The sequence below is a fragment of the Ictidomys tridecemlineatus genome, chromosome 6 (genome assembly GCF_052094955.1).
Source record: "Ictidomys tridecemlineatus isolate mIctTri1 chromosome 6, mIctTri1.hap1, whole genome shotgun sequence".
NCBI classification, from domain to species: Eukaryota; Metazoa; Chordata; class Mammalia; order Rodentia; family Sciuridae; genus Ictidomys; species Ictidomys tridecemlineatus.
The window spans coordinates 107,584,883-107,599,474 of NC_135482.1; the positions used below are offsets into that span (position 1 = coordinate 107,584,883).

The 14,592-nt window shown below is 44.9% G+C and overlaps 1 protein-coding gene across 50 annotated transcripts in view; it reads right to left on the reverse strand.

Annotated features, from left to right (window-relative positions):
- Cacna1c (calcium voltage-gated channel subunit alpha1 C) overlaps positions 1–14,592 on the reverse strand; it is a 625,112-nt gene that overhangs the window by 97,273 nt on the left and 513,247 nt on the right. For all 50 annotated transcript variants that reach the window (XM_078015416.1, XM_078015421.1, XM_078015414.1 and 47 more), the window contains 5 exons: positions 12,476–12,683; positions 11,443–11,563; positions 9,444–9,558; positions 8,568–8,688; positions 8,174–8,243 (listed from right to left, as the gene is read on the reverse strand). In XM_078015416.1, the coding sequence (XP_077871542.1) occupies positions 8,174–8,243; positions 8,568–8,688; positions 9,444–9,558; positions 11,443–11,563; positions 12,476–12,683 (635 nt within the window). The remainder of the gene's footprint in view (positions 1–8,173; positions 8,244–8,567; positions 8,689–9,443; positions 9,559–11,442; positions 11,564–12,475; positions 12,684–14,592) is intronic.

Below are 14,592 nucleotides of genomic sequence, written 5' to 3' on the forward strand. Positions count from 1 at the left end.
CATTTCTCCATCTAAGTCAGAACAATAACAGCATATAGGCATCTAGAATGGTGTCTGGCACATGGTGACTGCTGTATTTACTTTCATTGCCCTCTCCATCCATAGGACAGACTCTAAGCTTGAGAATTAGGGCTCAACATCTTTTTCAGTCTGATCTGTAACTGCTGCTATGCTCTATCAAATTGTCTACTCCCACCCACTGAGATTGGCTAGTGTACCCCCACATTCATGCCTAACCAGAACCTCCAGAATATGCCCTTATTTAGAAATATGGTCTTTGTGGATGTAATTAGCTATGATGAAGTCATGTTGGACTAGGGCAGGCCCTAAATCTACTATTGGTTTTTCTTGTAATAAACATTCAGAGACACAAAGGCACACGCAGGGGAAAAGGCCACATGAAGACAGAGCCAGAGATTGGAGTGGTGCGTCTACAAGCCCAGGATTGCTGGCAACCACAAGAAGTTGGGAAGAAGGGAGACAGAATACGTCCATAGAGCCTTCCAGAAGGAGCACGGCCCTGTTGACACCCTGATGTCAAACTTTAAGCTTTAGAATGCTAAGACCTGTTTGAGTTGCCCTTCATCTCCTTCTCTGCAGAATTAGTGAGGACTCCCACTTCAGACAGTATCCTTTATCTGGCTCTCCTGAGTACCTGGGCTCTGGGGAACCATCTTCCTCTGTGAATTCCAGCAGCACCTTGGACCGCTCACATTTATAAGGCACTGAGAACACCTCAGATGCCTGGCTTTAAATGGGTCTGTCCCGTCTTTCTATGTGCTGAAAATTCTAGAAGGAAGAACCACACCCTGATTTTGATGATGATTAAACTTCTACAACTTCAAAAGAAGAGGGGCAGGCGGAGACTCATCTGTTATGGGAAGAGCATCTTAGGAACCCAGCCATGCCTTGCATGCTCTCTCTTCTTCTGGTTAAAATGAAGCCAGGTGTGGGGGAGCAGCTCAGTGGTAAAGCACTTGCCTAGCACCTGGGAGGCACTGGGTTCCATCCTCAGCACTTGGTGGAGGGTGGGAAGCCAGGTAGTGCAGAGACAAACATTCCTGGCACAAAAGTAATTCTTTATCAAGTAAGAAGCATTTAGGCACCAAGGCTTTTTTTGGAGAACCAGCAGAATATATCCATAAATCAGATCCTATTCCTAGGGTCATTAGAGCTGACCAGCAAGGCAATTAATATTTTCAGAGGAGAGGTGCAAGATAAAAAAATTGTGTGAAAGCAAAGAATTGAAGCTTTCTGATTCCTGAACCTTGCTGTGTAAAAGAAAATAGAATAAGTAAAACCAGCATTGGTCCAAATCGTATTCACAGGTGAAATTTAACAAGGAAAGATTTAAAATTTCTGCCCAAGTGTTTGTATTCTTTTCAGTTTTGCTCTAAATGGGCCAACATTTTTGTATTCATGACAATTTGATAACAGGTCACTTAATGCTTATTGGAATCAAGTATATTTATAGAAAACCATATTTATTAGCGTTGTGCCAATGTAACGTCCTAAGGAATGGTTCTGAACACTCTTGCATCAGCATAGACTGTCTTGCTGCTTAGGAAGCTCTACCCTGTCTTCCATTCCTGGGGTAAGCAAGGCAGTTGCTCCATCAGATACACCTGCTGAACTGCAGGCATCATTCTTAGAGGACATGATTTCTGAAGGACAAACTCAAATTTGTAAAAGGACAGAAATTTGACAGCATGTGATGCCAGCAGGTATCATGGATAAAGAGGGAGGCTGACAGATCAGGAAAGGTCAGATGAAGTTCATTTGGGGGCTGGCAGCTGAACCACCTGGACCCTGACTCCTGAATGCCAGTAAAATTCCTTCAGGATCTTTATTTTCTCTTTTCTGTTCTTGGGGGTTTGGAAAAAAAAGTGTGATGAGTCAGGTAATGCTGCTGCTTTTCTGAATGGCAGTTTAGAGTATTTAAAAGTGAAAGCAGGGGCTGGAAATGTGGCTCAGTGTCAGAGCCCTGGGTTCATCCCCAGAGCTGAACACACAAACTGAACAAGTGAGCAAATAGGAAGCACTGGACAGCTGAATACCCCATCTTAGTCTTTGGCATCCCTTGCCTCCTCCTCATTTGATACTCAACGTTTGTCTCTGCAATTTTGCTTAAGGACAACTGGAATAAAAACATGATTTGCCTAGTGCCTACAGAACACTGAACCCAAGGTTGAGAACACAAAGCCATGGTTCTTGTCCTCATGGAGCTTATATTTCTCAGCATGTGAGCCTGCTAGCAACCCAAGGGTAATGCATGATTAACAAGGACCAAACATCCAGGACAGAGCTCTGCCTGAAAGTATAAGAAGAGAAGTCTGAGGGTGCAGTTTCTGTACCAGATATCTGCTCTGTACTGGCTCAACTAAAAAACCTGCCATGCTTTATTCTTCTTTCTCTCCCTCCAACCTCTAAGCCATTGATAAATCCAGATGGCTCTATCTGCAAAATAAATTCCAAGTCCAAGTTCTGCCCTTAACCATCAACTGCCCCCTTCCTCACATGGCACCCAGAGTGAAGTGAGTCCTTCAAAGGATAAGGACCTTTGGTGACTGTCCAGGTGCATGGTCTTTGATTTATTTAATTTATTCAGATAAATTAATAAATTAAAAGCAGAATGTTGTGGTTTGAGACCTTCCTGGTGTCCCATCTCATCTCCCAGTGCTCTCCCTCTGTATTTGACTGTGTGGTCAGTAAAGGTTTTTTTTTTTTTTTTTAGGATGTGACATTTGGGCTAAAATCTGAATAGCCTGAAGGACTTGAACATTTCTGTACCAGATATCTGCTCTATACTGGCTCAACTTGGAGGTGCAAGTTGAGGTGCACTAGCCCACTTGGAGTCCTTTGTGGCCAAGTACATACCACCTAAGAGATTATGCACCCACTCTTCCCTCCACCCAGAGAGCTCATCCCTCTGACTTCCATGTTCAAGTCCTTCAGGCTATTCACATTTCAGCCCAAATGGCACATCCTCAAAAAAGCCTTTACTGACCACACAATTAAAGCAGCTCTGGTTTGTTTTCTTGTATGTTTCTCCATTGAAATGTAAACTTCAGGAGGGCAGGGCCTTCCCGGTCTTGCCTAGACACGTATCCCGGGGGTCTGCACAGTGCTTGGCTTACAGTAGGTGCTTGATAAGTACTTATCAAGTGACACATTATCTCCAAGGTTCCTTCCAACTCTCAGTGTCTATGACAAGAGTATAGCTCTGAATCAATTTCTTTAACCTTTCCGACTCTCCCTCCCTCCCAGTCAAGACCCCCCTTTCCCATGAAGTCCCCCTGCTGACTTGACCACATCTCATTGCCCTTTTTTGTGCTTGGACCCCTTAAAATGATAAGAGCATCCCCCAGAACCTCTGATGCCATATGACAAAATTTCTGGTGTCACCTGCTTTTTTAAAAAAGCAAATGTGTACTCATTCATTTCAAGTTCTTAGAGGTTCTTAGGAACAACTGTATTTTCATTCAAATAAATTAATAAATTAAAAGCAGAATGTTGTGGTTTAGATATGAGATGTCCCCCAAAAGCTCATGGGTGAAACAATGCATGAGTTTTCAGAGGTGAAATGATTAGATTGTGAGAGGTTTAACCAACTAGTAGATTGATCTTCTGATATTCAGGATAAACTGGGCAGTAACTGCAGCCAGGTAGGGTATGGTTAGAGGTTAGAGGAAGTGTCAATGTGGGTGTGACTTTGTGGTTTATATTTGCCCTTGACGAGAAGAGCTATCTCTGTGCTGCATTGTTTTGAGCTGCTTCATGCCTATCCACCATGACGCTCCATCTCACCTCAGGCCCAGAGTTATGGAATTGGCTGACCATGGACTGAATGTCTGAAACTGTAACTCAAAATAAACTTTTCCTCCTTTATTCTTTTCAGGTCTTTTGGTTTCAGCAACACAAAAGCTGACTAAAACACAAAATTATCTATTTTCCTTTGCATAAAGGTTTTCTTTGTGCATGATGGATGCATCTGTCTACTATAAATTGAACATCCCTAATCTGAAAATCTAAAATCTGAATCCTGAATTTGAATTTTGGAGCATTTCAGATTTCAGATTTTCAAATTAGGAGTGGTCAAATGGTCAAGTTCATGCAAACATTCTGAAATCCCAAATACTCGAAAATCTGAAGCCTTCCTTGTCCCTGGCGTTTCAGATAAAGGATAATCAACCTGTAGCACGGTGGGATAATCTTGAGATGACAATCAATGGATAACATTTTTGAGACTGAACAGAGTGGGGAGGACCCTAGGGTCACTGCAGGGTTCTCGGACCCCTTTGTGTAATTTAGAAATAGACCTTCTGGGTGGGACTAGTCCACTGAGGGCTGGAGTCCAGCTCCCTTTCAGCCACCATGTTGCATGCTTTGGTACAGCTGGACAGGTAAATGCAGCAGACCTGGTGAGAGGGTGAGTGAGGGGAGCAGGGAAAGTGAAACAGGAGGACAGTGTGGAAGTGCTCTAGCATTGGGCCTTCCTGTCTAGGAGCTGGGCTGAAGCTCCCTTCTGTGGGGTATCTGCATGACGAGGTACAACAATGACCAGCTGCCCACAGGCTGCAAAAGCAGGAGGGGCCACGGTCAGGGACCAATGGTAGGTCAGGATCTTTGCCTTTCATCATTCCAGAAAAGCAACAGGAAAGAGAGACTGACAAGACCAGAGACATCAGGCCAATGAACCTTCAGAAGCATCTCGGGGAACTTCTGCTGCACTTGGCACAAAATGACCCAGGAGATGACCTGCAGAGGCGTGGTCATCACGGGGGTAGAGCTGGGAGACACAGCTACTTGGCCTTCAAGGGGCCAGGGACTGTGTGGAGCCACCGACTTTAGGAACATGCTGCTTTTGGGCCTCCTGAGCAAGAAAATGAAAATCAGGGATGGAGAAAAAACAAGGGGCCTGGGAACTGGGTTCACCACCCAAGAGGAAGTGGTAGTGGGGTGAGGGCAGCCTCAATTGTCTACGGCCTAGAGGTCTCAAACTTAGGGTGCTATAATTTGTATCTTGAATGTCCCTCAAAGGCCCATGAAGGTTTGGTCCTCAGCCTGGCACTTTTTGGAGATGGTGGAACCTTTAGGAGGTGGGGCCTAGTAGAAGTACATTAGGTCACTGGAGGGGTGCCCTCGAAGGGGATATTGGGACCTTGGCCCTTCCTGTCTGTTTTTCACTTCTTGACCACCACAGGTGAGCCACTTCCTGCTATGTGCTCCCCCTGTAATGTGCTGCCTCACCACAGACCCAAAGCAACAGTGCCAACTGCTCCTGGACTGAAACCTCTGAAACACTGAGCCAAATAAACCTTTCTTCCCCTTAAGTTGATGATTTCAGATATTTTATTATAGCAATGGAAAGCTGACCAACAGCAAAGGTAAAGAGATAGATGGAACCAAGAGAAATAAAGGCGAAGGTCTGCAGGAAATTAGAGAAGAGTGGCCCCAGGATCACTCCAAAAAGTCTAAAGAATCTGAGGAATCAGATTCTGTTCCAATCAGATTCTGTTCTGTTTCAGCTCTGTTCCAAAGCACAAGCATCCCAAGAATCCACAAAGCCACCCCAGACATGTCATGCTGGGTCAGCAGAGAGACATTTCTATGATAGCTCACTTAGTGACAGTGTCCTCATTAGTCCTTTTTCTCCTTGATGTTTCTTCTTCTATTTCATTACAGCAACAAAAAAGAGAAAAGCCACTAGTCTACTTAGGACAACAGAATTTGAGGTTGTTGTCACAGATGCAAGAGGTATGTTATCCTACAGCTGTGTGGAATGGACAGGTCCGGGCCCAACTATATCTAGATGTGTGTATGTGTGTGTGTGTGTGTGTGTGTGTGTGTGTGTGTGAGTGTGTGTGTGTTTAAAGACCCTCAAGTTTTGTACAGGGAGGCTGTGTCTTGGAGGCCAGGCAAGCGTGGGACGGGATCTTATTGGGGCCCAGAGGGATTTGTTCTATTATTCTCTCTCTCTCTCTCTCTCTTTCTCTTTTCTTTTTTTACAGTGCTGGGGATAGAACCCAGGGCCTTGTGCATGCTAGGCAAGTGCTCTACCACTGAGTTTCACCCTCAGCCCCTATCACTGTCTTTCATTTTAAACTTTTAAAACACAATAGTAGATTTGCCTGTTTTATGTAGATTTTTCTCCATGCTCTGCCCAGAACCATATATATCCTCCTAAGCTAGCACACCCAAATGGGTTTTTCTGCTATCAGGCCCTCTTCTGCATGGAGTGAGTTCTATCTCTTCTCACTTAAATAAATCATGCTCCATTTTCTTAAAAAGAAAAGAAACAAAGCAAAACAAAACAAACAAAACCCCACAGAAGTAGAGACTTTATAGTGAACCTCCCTATGCCCAGTTTCAACATGTGTTGCCATTTCACTGATTTTGTTTCACTTACCTCTTCTGCTCCCCATTTTTTTGGGGGGCATTTAAAATTAATTTCTAAATATTTCAGATATAAACACTTAAGTGTTTTAAACACAGAAATATCATAATATTATACCAATGTGATTAACAAAATCTACTCAAAATCACTTAGTTCCCAGACCATATTCAATTTCCCCCTAATAATCTAAAAAAATCTCCTTTTAAAATTTAAGTTGCTTTTTCAGGATTCAGAAAAGATCCTTCCATTGCATTTATTAAAACTTCTAGCAAGTTCCTGAAATTCTGTGATAGATAGCTCTCTTCATCTCCCCTAGAAGGGTTTTAGGACTTCAATAGGCTCAGTGTCCCAACAGGAAACATTCTACTCTCTTTTGTGTCTAAGTCCAAGACACCAAATCTCACTTCCCTGCAGGGAGAGCAGAGTGATGGCCTGGTGAGCAGGGAGCCTGCTTCCAGGATTAATAGAAAACACCTCTACTGTCTTTGCAGCTCAGGTAGAGAGCAGGTAGAAGGAAAGCGACAAAGAAAACCTAACTTTACTCAGGATCACAGAAGGTTTTCAGCTACCCAACTTGGTTACTAACCCCAACACAGCCTAACCTACACAGAGAAGGGTCAGTGAAAGCCACTGTGGTGGTATATGTTGACTTTCAGCTTGAAGCTGGTGATAATCATCTAGGTTAGAGGAAGGCAAGCCCTAAGATTGTCCTGGGGACTCAGCTACAGGAAGCAGAGAGAGATAACGTAGGATTCTGACATTAAAACCTTTCTAAAGGAGACCACCTGCCAGTTCACACATCTGATCGATGCACAAGAAGATGGTGTCAGCAAGAGCTCTTTTTATAATAAGAGACCTGAAAGCATCTTACTGAGCAACAAGTGGGACATCTGTGGTGGCAGCTGTCTTGGTACTCAGTAATATCTCCTGAGCAAGGGCAGATTTGGAATTGCCTATCATTATTAGGCAAGCATAATGCTGCAACATATGCTATACCAATAAATTACATGAATTAATAATTATCATATAGCACATGATATAATAAAACCTTAATTGCTCGTAGAATCCAGCTTCCAAAGGACAAAAAGAGGAGTATAGATGGAGTTTGGATAATGGATACTCCAACACACTTAGATCGAAGGAAGAAGTACCAACATTCTACAGGGCAGCAATAGGGGATGGGAGGACCATAGATCCTAGCATGTTATATATTTTATGAAGAACTAGAATAGATTAACTCCAACGCTGCAAACACAAAGTAATGCTAAGGAGGTAGAAATGTTAATTGCCCTGACTTGATCACTATGTATTTTATACAAATATCAAAATAATCACATTGCTCCCCATAAGTATGCAAAATTATTTACATGTTAATAAAAATGTTAAAGACATTTAAGGACATAGAGATGTTAATTATTCTGAATTGATCATTACGCACTGTAGGCACATATTGAATTATTAATAGGTACCCTATGCATTTGTACAATTGAAATAATGACTTAAAAGTAAGTAAAAATAATTACAAATTTTTTAAAAACACCACTCAAATGAGTTCTCAAATGCATTCAGATATTACTATTATAAGAAAACCAGAATGAAAGTTTTCCCCAAGATGGCAATGGTAATGCTTCAATATTCAGCCAAGATGTTCAGCAGTGCAAGGTACTTGGGGAGGGAAAGTGGGACCATAGGTCCCCAGTGCACGGCGCATGGCTATGAGGTTTAGATCTCTAGCCTCAGCTTCCTGATCTCAGGGTCAGACAGTGTGACAGGTACCTGCAGCCTCTGGGTTCGGGTAGGAACTTTTATCCTCATTCTCATTGGGTTGGAGGTCGTCCATGTTGATCTAGGCAGTAGAGGAGATAAGGAAGAAGAATTAAGTCAGATAAGTGCCACAGTTTTCAGGGCTCAAAATGGACTTGAAATTGCATGATATTAAGTGACTGAGCTCAAATCTATACCCTTGTCAGTGTGCACAACCTCTGAAGACATCAGCAGAAGGCTGGGTTCAACCCACCATGCCTTCTCATCATCTACTGAGCCCTCCTGTTCCAGCCCCATGGCTTCTCTGTTTCTTCTGGATAGCTTCCTTCTTTCTCCATTTCTTGGGTGACTGGCCTTCCTTCCTCAGTGATGGTCCCACAGCTCCTGGAAGGAGGCAGCTACTCACCTTGGTGGTGGGGGGAGACTCTCCATCAGCAGTAATGGATTTCAGCTCAATTTTCTCCTCCTTGGTTTCCTCCACTGCTGGCTTCTCCACCACCTCTTGTTTCTTCTCTGGGCTGGCAGTCCTGGCCGGTCAGCAGGAAGGAAAAAAAAAAAAACAACAGAAATAAATGTTTACTGGAGTGATAGGAGGCAGTGTAGACAGGAACTACCTTGTGTTCGGTAGGGTCATCAGGCGCAGAACCCCTGGATCTACATTCATTGATCTTTTCCCAGGGTTTGCTGCAAACATGGCTTAATCCCAAGTGCCACTGGATTGAGCCATCTCTGGCTCTGTCTGGCATTTTGGTGGTGTCTTGTGGCTACTCAGTGGCTTCAGTCCCTAAATCAGGGACTGTTCTGAGTCCTGTTGAGGATTGGTTCTGGGAGGAACTCTACTTGATACCCAGCAGAGGCATGGCCAAGGACAGTCCTATCTAGATAGCAATGGAGCACAATGCGGGACCCAACACTGGGTCTTGTGCCTTCCCAACACTGCACATGATACAAAATAGCGAGGAAGCACTGCTCCTTAAGCTGCAGCTATTTCCCCTCTGAAGGCTGCCTTCCTCCCCTCTCCTCCCATGGCTTCAAATCTCAAAAGCAACCCCCCGACTTTCTAGACAGGTAAGGAAAGGCAGCACCTTTGTAGAGACTATCATTCATGATGGTCCTTGTTTTTGAGCAATGCCTAGGCATTATGGGAGAGGACCAACTTACAGTAGGAAGCCCCGGACCCGGTCCCTTCCAGGAGGATGGCGCCTAGCGGTTGGTGTCATGCCCCTCTCCCACCAGTGAGAATGGCATTCCTGAACTGGGCTGGGTGAGCTTAGAGGGTTACCTGGCCAGCTTCTTTCTCTCTTTCTCTTCTTCCTCTTCCTTTTGGGCAGAGGTGAGACTCTCGGCATCAGCCAGGTTGTCCACAGCAATGGCCAAGAATACATTCAGTAGGATATCTGTTTGTGTCCATTCTTAAAGAAAATGACCTTGGCCTTGGGGTGTTTGATGGGCATAGGGAGCAGGGAGGGTGCAGGACATGCAGAAGTAGAGTTCCCCAGCAGAGGCTCACTTCGAGGGGTTCAGAGCCCAACTGTGTCTCTTCATCTCTCCCTTCCCCATGACCCTGCTCACTATCGGGGGTTCTCTAGGTGGCTGAGGTCAGGAGAGCTTGCAGGCTGGAGTGGGGTTGGGAGTGAGGCAGCAGGCCCTGCCTTGCTCTTTAATTGCTGGGTTTCATTATTGGTTTCCCCACTGAGATGACTGGCTGTAATTGACATTATAAGCAGTATTGTCTCTAGCAGAATGCAGAATGCTCTTAAGAGCGGTTCATTATAACTGGGAGCTGAGGAGGTGGCCTGTACCTCTGCCAACTCTTCATGTGAGCCTGTACATACAAAGACCCTTGGAGGGTTTGGCTGGAGCTGGCCAAAAGCTTGGGAATTCCTAATTGAAGCAGTCATTTGTCTGTTTCTCCCCACCCTGCCTCCCCACTTCTTACCAACACAAACACTGTGGATCAGAAAACTGCAAAAGAGATACAGCTTAAAGGATCTTAAAGTTAAATTGATCTTCACCCCTGAGCACCCAGAAACTCACACCATTTCTAGGACAGGGAAACTGAAGCCCAAGCAGGTGAAGGGCTTGTCCAAGGAGGTTACTGAACCCCTCACCCTTGGGCCCTGGAACACGGTAGGGGCTTTGCATGCATCATCCTGTTCAAACTCACAATGACCCCTTAAGTAGCAATTACTATTATTCTTTTATAGGTGGAGTATCCCTTATTTGAAATGCTTGGGACTTCAAATTTTTTAAGATTTTATAATATTCACATATAAATAATGAAATTTTTTGGTAATGGGATCCAAGTCAAAACATGAAATACATTGTTCACATATACCTTGTACATATACCTGATGGCAATTTTATATAGTATATTAAATAATTTTGTGCATGAGATTTATGATGTGGAGTTTCCCACTAATGGTGACATGTTGATCAGAAAGTTTTGGATTTTGGATTTTTGGCTTCTGGGTGTTCAACCTATAGAGCATTTGCAGATACCAAGGTACAGAGCCTTTAATTTGTTGGAGGTCTTGAGCTGGTATAATGTGAAGCTTTGTCTGTAGTCTTAGTGTTTGTGTCTTCTGCATTAGCTGAAGCTGACCCCTGAGACTTGGGCCAAAGCTGTTTCTATTTACCACCCAGGTTCTGGACACAACTCCCATGGGGTTCCAACCAAGAGGAGAAAAGAAGGACCTGGATTTGAGATCCTGGGACATGCTCTTAGCTGGGACCAGGAAGGATCTGTTTGGTCTGCCTGTGACTAAAGTCCTGGAGAACAGGTTCAGAGAGAGGAGTGCTGACCAAAAGCAGGGAGGAGAGATGAAGGTCATTTCAAGGATGATGTCCTCCTTCACTAAGCAGGTGTGACAGCCCCAGGGCTGTCAGGGGCCCCATCCCTAGGGTCCTTAGTATCCTAAGTCTGTGTGAGTGGCTGCACTGGCCACAAGGCCCAGGGGGCGCCATCCACCTAGCTTACAATCAGGACGTGCCTCCTGGAGTTGAGTGACGCTGCAGCCTGAACAGATTCAGGAACATCAGGGTACATTCTCTCCTATGCCAAAGCTGTGGGCTTCCACCCAGACCCGCCTCCATGCTAAAATGATTCTAGGCTGGGCCATGTTTTCTTCCCAGGGAAGCCTTCCCCAGCTCTCCCCGGGTCCCTGTGGATGGCAACCAGTGTTCAGGCAGAGCCAGGGCCTGCAGATGACACCCAGGTGGCATTGTGCTGCAGGCTGAGGGTGGGGGTAGCAGGGGTTGGGGGCAGCAACAAAGGATACAATTTCCACAGATGAAGAGGATGATGAAGTAAATACAGACTAACATCCCTGGAAAAGAGGGGCCGCCATAAGCCATGATCCCATCATACATCACCGAATTCCAGTCCTCCCCGGTCAGGATCTGAATGACACATTCCCACCAATAAGGGACACAGCGTTAGACCAACAGCAAACCCCAAAACTCCCCTGCCCTGCCCCAGTATGCGAACACAAATCTCTTTTCCATTTTTATCTCTTCTTCTAATCCCCAATTCTCCTCCCCAGGGTTACTAGGCTATTGACCTGAGCAAGTTTGACTCTATCCTTAGACAAGATGCATGGCCACTGGTAAATATTACTTGGGGAGGGACTGAGAAGGCGTCGTGGTCAATATCTCTCCTACTATTTATATCCAGTGCATGAGATGATCACCGTTAGCCCTTTCTCTGGGGAGGGGGTCAGTGCCCCTTTACTGTGTTCATGGTGCCGGTGCCGTGCTACAGCCAATTGTCCCAAACATCAGACAATGGGCATCATCCTTAGATCCTGGCAACCCGCACATATTATTTATTTTTCTCTAGGAGTCAATCTACTCTTAGACTTAAATAGTGCTACTTTAGCCCTGCCGTAAGCCGAAATAGCTATGAAATCACAACTCTCTGAGTTACTTAGGTCTTTTCCCAAGGGCAAGCAAAAACAGAACCCCATCACTCTCCATTCCCCAAAATGAGCAGACTATTTTTCTTTTTTCTGTTTGGGCTTTCATGTAGATTTAATTTGACTAAAGGGTTATACGGCTAGGGGAGCATTTTTAAACGATTAGATTTTTTCTTCCAATGGTTTGCCCACCAGAGGAATTCCAATGGAGTTGGATGAGGGGAAACTACAAAAAGAGCTGGATACACCAGGGACCCTCAGGCCTGATCTAGGCTGGCCTTGTTCCCATTGAAAGGGTGACACTTTCCACCACCTTTTTCAAGGCTCCTTCTTCCTCCCCACCTACCTCCTCCACCACCAAACCACCCTCAGAATCCCAGCAGAGAAGAGTCCATACCTGAAACACAGTGAGGAGGGACTGGGGGAAGTTATCAAATGTGCTCCTCCGAGTCTGCATCTCATCAAAGTTGAACTTTCCTCCAAAGAGCTGCATCCCCAGGAGGGAGAAGATGATGATAAAGAGGAAGAGAAGCAGAAGCAGGGAGGCGATGGACCGCACAGAGTTCAGTAAGGACGCCACCAGGTTGCTTAGGGAGTTCCAGTACCTGAGGACCAGATGAGGGAGGTCAGCCTGTTTTCCCTCTCCTTCCTTCCCATCAATCCTCATCTACGTGCCCACTGAAAGTTCTCAGATGAGTCTCCACCACCTGCTCTTTTTCCCTTTCCTGGGGCAGGGGTGGTGGTGGTGGTGTGAACTGGACTCACAATCAGAGTGCAGAGCTAGTAAGTTCAGGTTCCAACATCAGTAATGTGTAATGATGAAGAGATGGGGTGCTGGGGGTCAGAAGCCTGAGTTCCCACCCAGCAGGGCCAGCTGCTGGCTGCATATCCCTTTGGACAAGCTACTTAGTTTCCCTATTTTCTGCCTCCCCATCTGAAAAAATGGAGATAACAGTAGCATGTACTTCAACAGATAACTGGGATTTGCATGAGATAATCCCCCTCACCCCCAAAGGTCCATAGTATAGTGCCTGGCATGCAGTTGATAAAAGTTATCAACTTATTTATTGTTATTATCACTGTTCACTGTTAGTCTTTAGGTGTGGATTAAGAAGTATGAATTAAACTATCTGTGAGTAAGAGAGGGTGCAAGGGGGCTGGGGTTGTGGCTCAGTGTACACTTGCCTAGTACTCGTGAGACACTGGGTTCAATCCCCAGCACCACGTAAAAATAAAATAAAGGTATTATGTCCAGCTAATATATATATATATATATATATATATATATATATATATATATATATATTATGCTAAACCTTGTTCTCTCTCTCCCTCTCTCTCTATATATAGAGAGAGAGAGAGGGAAAGAGAGAGGGAGAGAGAGAACAAGGTTTAGCATAGTTTCCCACATTTACCCTGTTCTAAGGATTGGTTTTTATAAAGCCATTTTTTTGGAAATTCTAATTCAGTAGCTGTAGTTGGGGGCTCAGATATCTGTATTTTTAAAAAGCATCCACAAGACACTGACAGCAGATAAGTTTGGGGAAACACTTATCATAACATTCCCCTCATACCCACTGGGGATAGCTCAGAGCAGGTGTCTTCTGTGAGCAAGGCTGAGAGCTCTTCCCTGAGCAGAGGGGGGTGGTAGGTGGGATACCTGGAGAAGAAGTCCCACTCCTTACGGTCACTGAGCCCCTCCACTATTTGTACAGAGGCCCCTCATGGCCCAAGGGAACCCCATTCTCTTGGAAGAGTGAGTGGAGGGAACCTACCAATGGCTTCTGGAGGTGGCTTGGGCACTTGTGCAATGGTTAGTTCAGGATCAGGAAATAGAATAGAGACACAGCTCCAAATGGGGCTGTCTGTGCCTTTCCCCACAGCTCTGCCTCTGTCCTGCCTGCCTTCCAGAACACGATTCTGATTCCCTCCTCTTAAGAGATTCCCACTCATCATCAACCCCTTCAGGGAACTGCTTTTGCTACTTCAGCACATGACGTGTGAACTAACCTGTGGCTGCCCCACAGCTGCACCCCAGCCCTGGCATTTCTCTCCAGAGAATGGTTCCATATTAAGGGAAAGAAGCAGATGGGCCAACAGTTTGGATGTAAACATGAACTTCCTCCCAACCTGGGTCTTTAATGTTGCTTTCTCCTTTGCAAAATCAGCCTGTCCCCACCTTTCTTTTGCCTGCCAGTCACAGTGGCCAAATTCAGGATTGGTTTGAAGACAGACCCACAGGATTTGCTGATGGAATGTGAGAGAGACATGAAGACTGACCCCTCCAGCTCTCATGTATGCAGAGCATTCACATGCATTTATTGCATCTGTATTTATATCTGTTCTATAAATGCTCTTACAAGTTTTTTATTTTTGGCAGTCTTAACTCACCAAAATAGACTCTTAGTTATTTTTTGAGTTATTTTTGTTTATTTGCTTGCTTGCTTGTTTGTTTCTCCTCCATGTCTCTCATCTTTGGGGAACTTTAAATAAGTCCTGCCCAACTCAGTATAT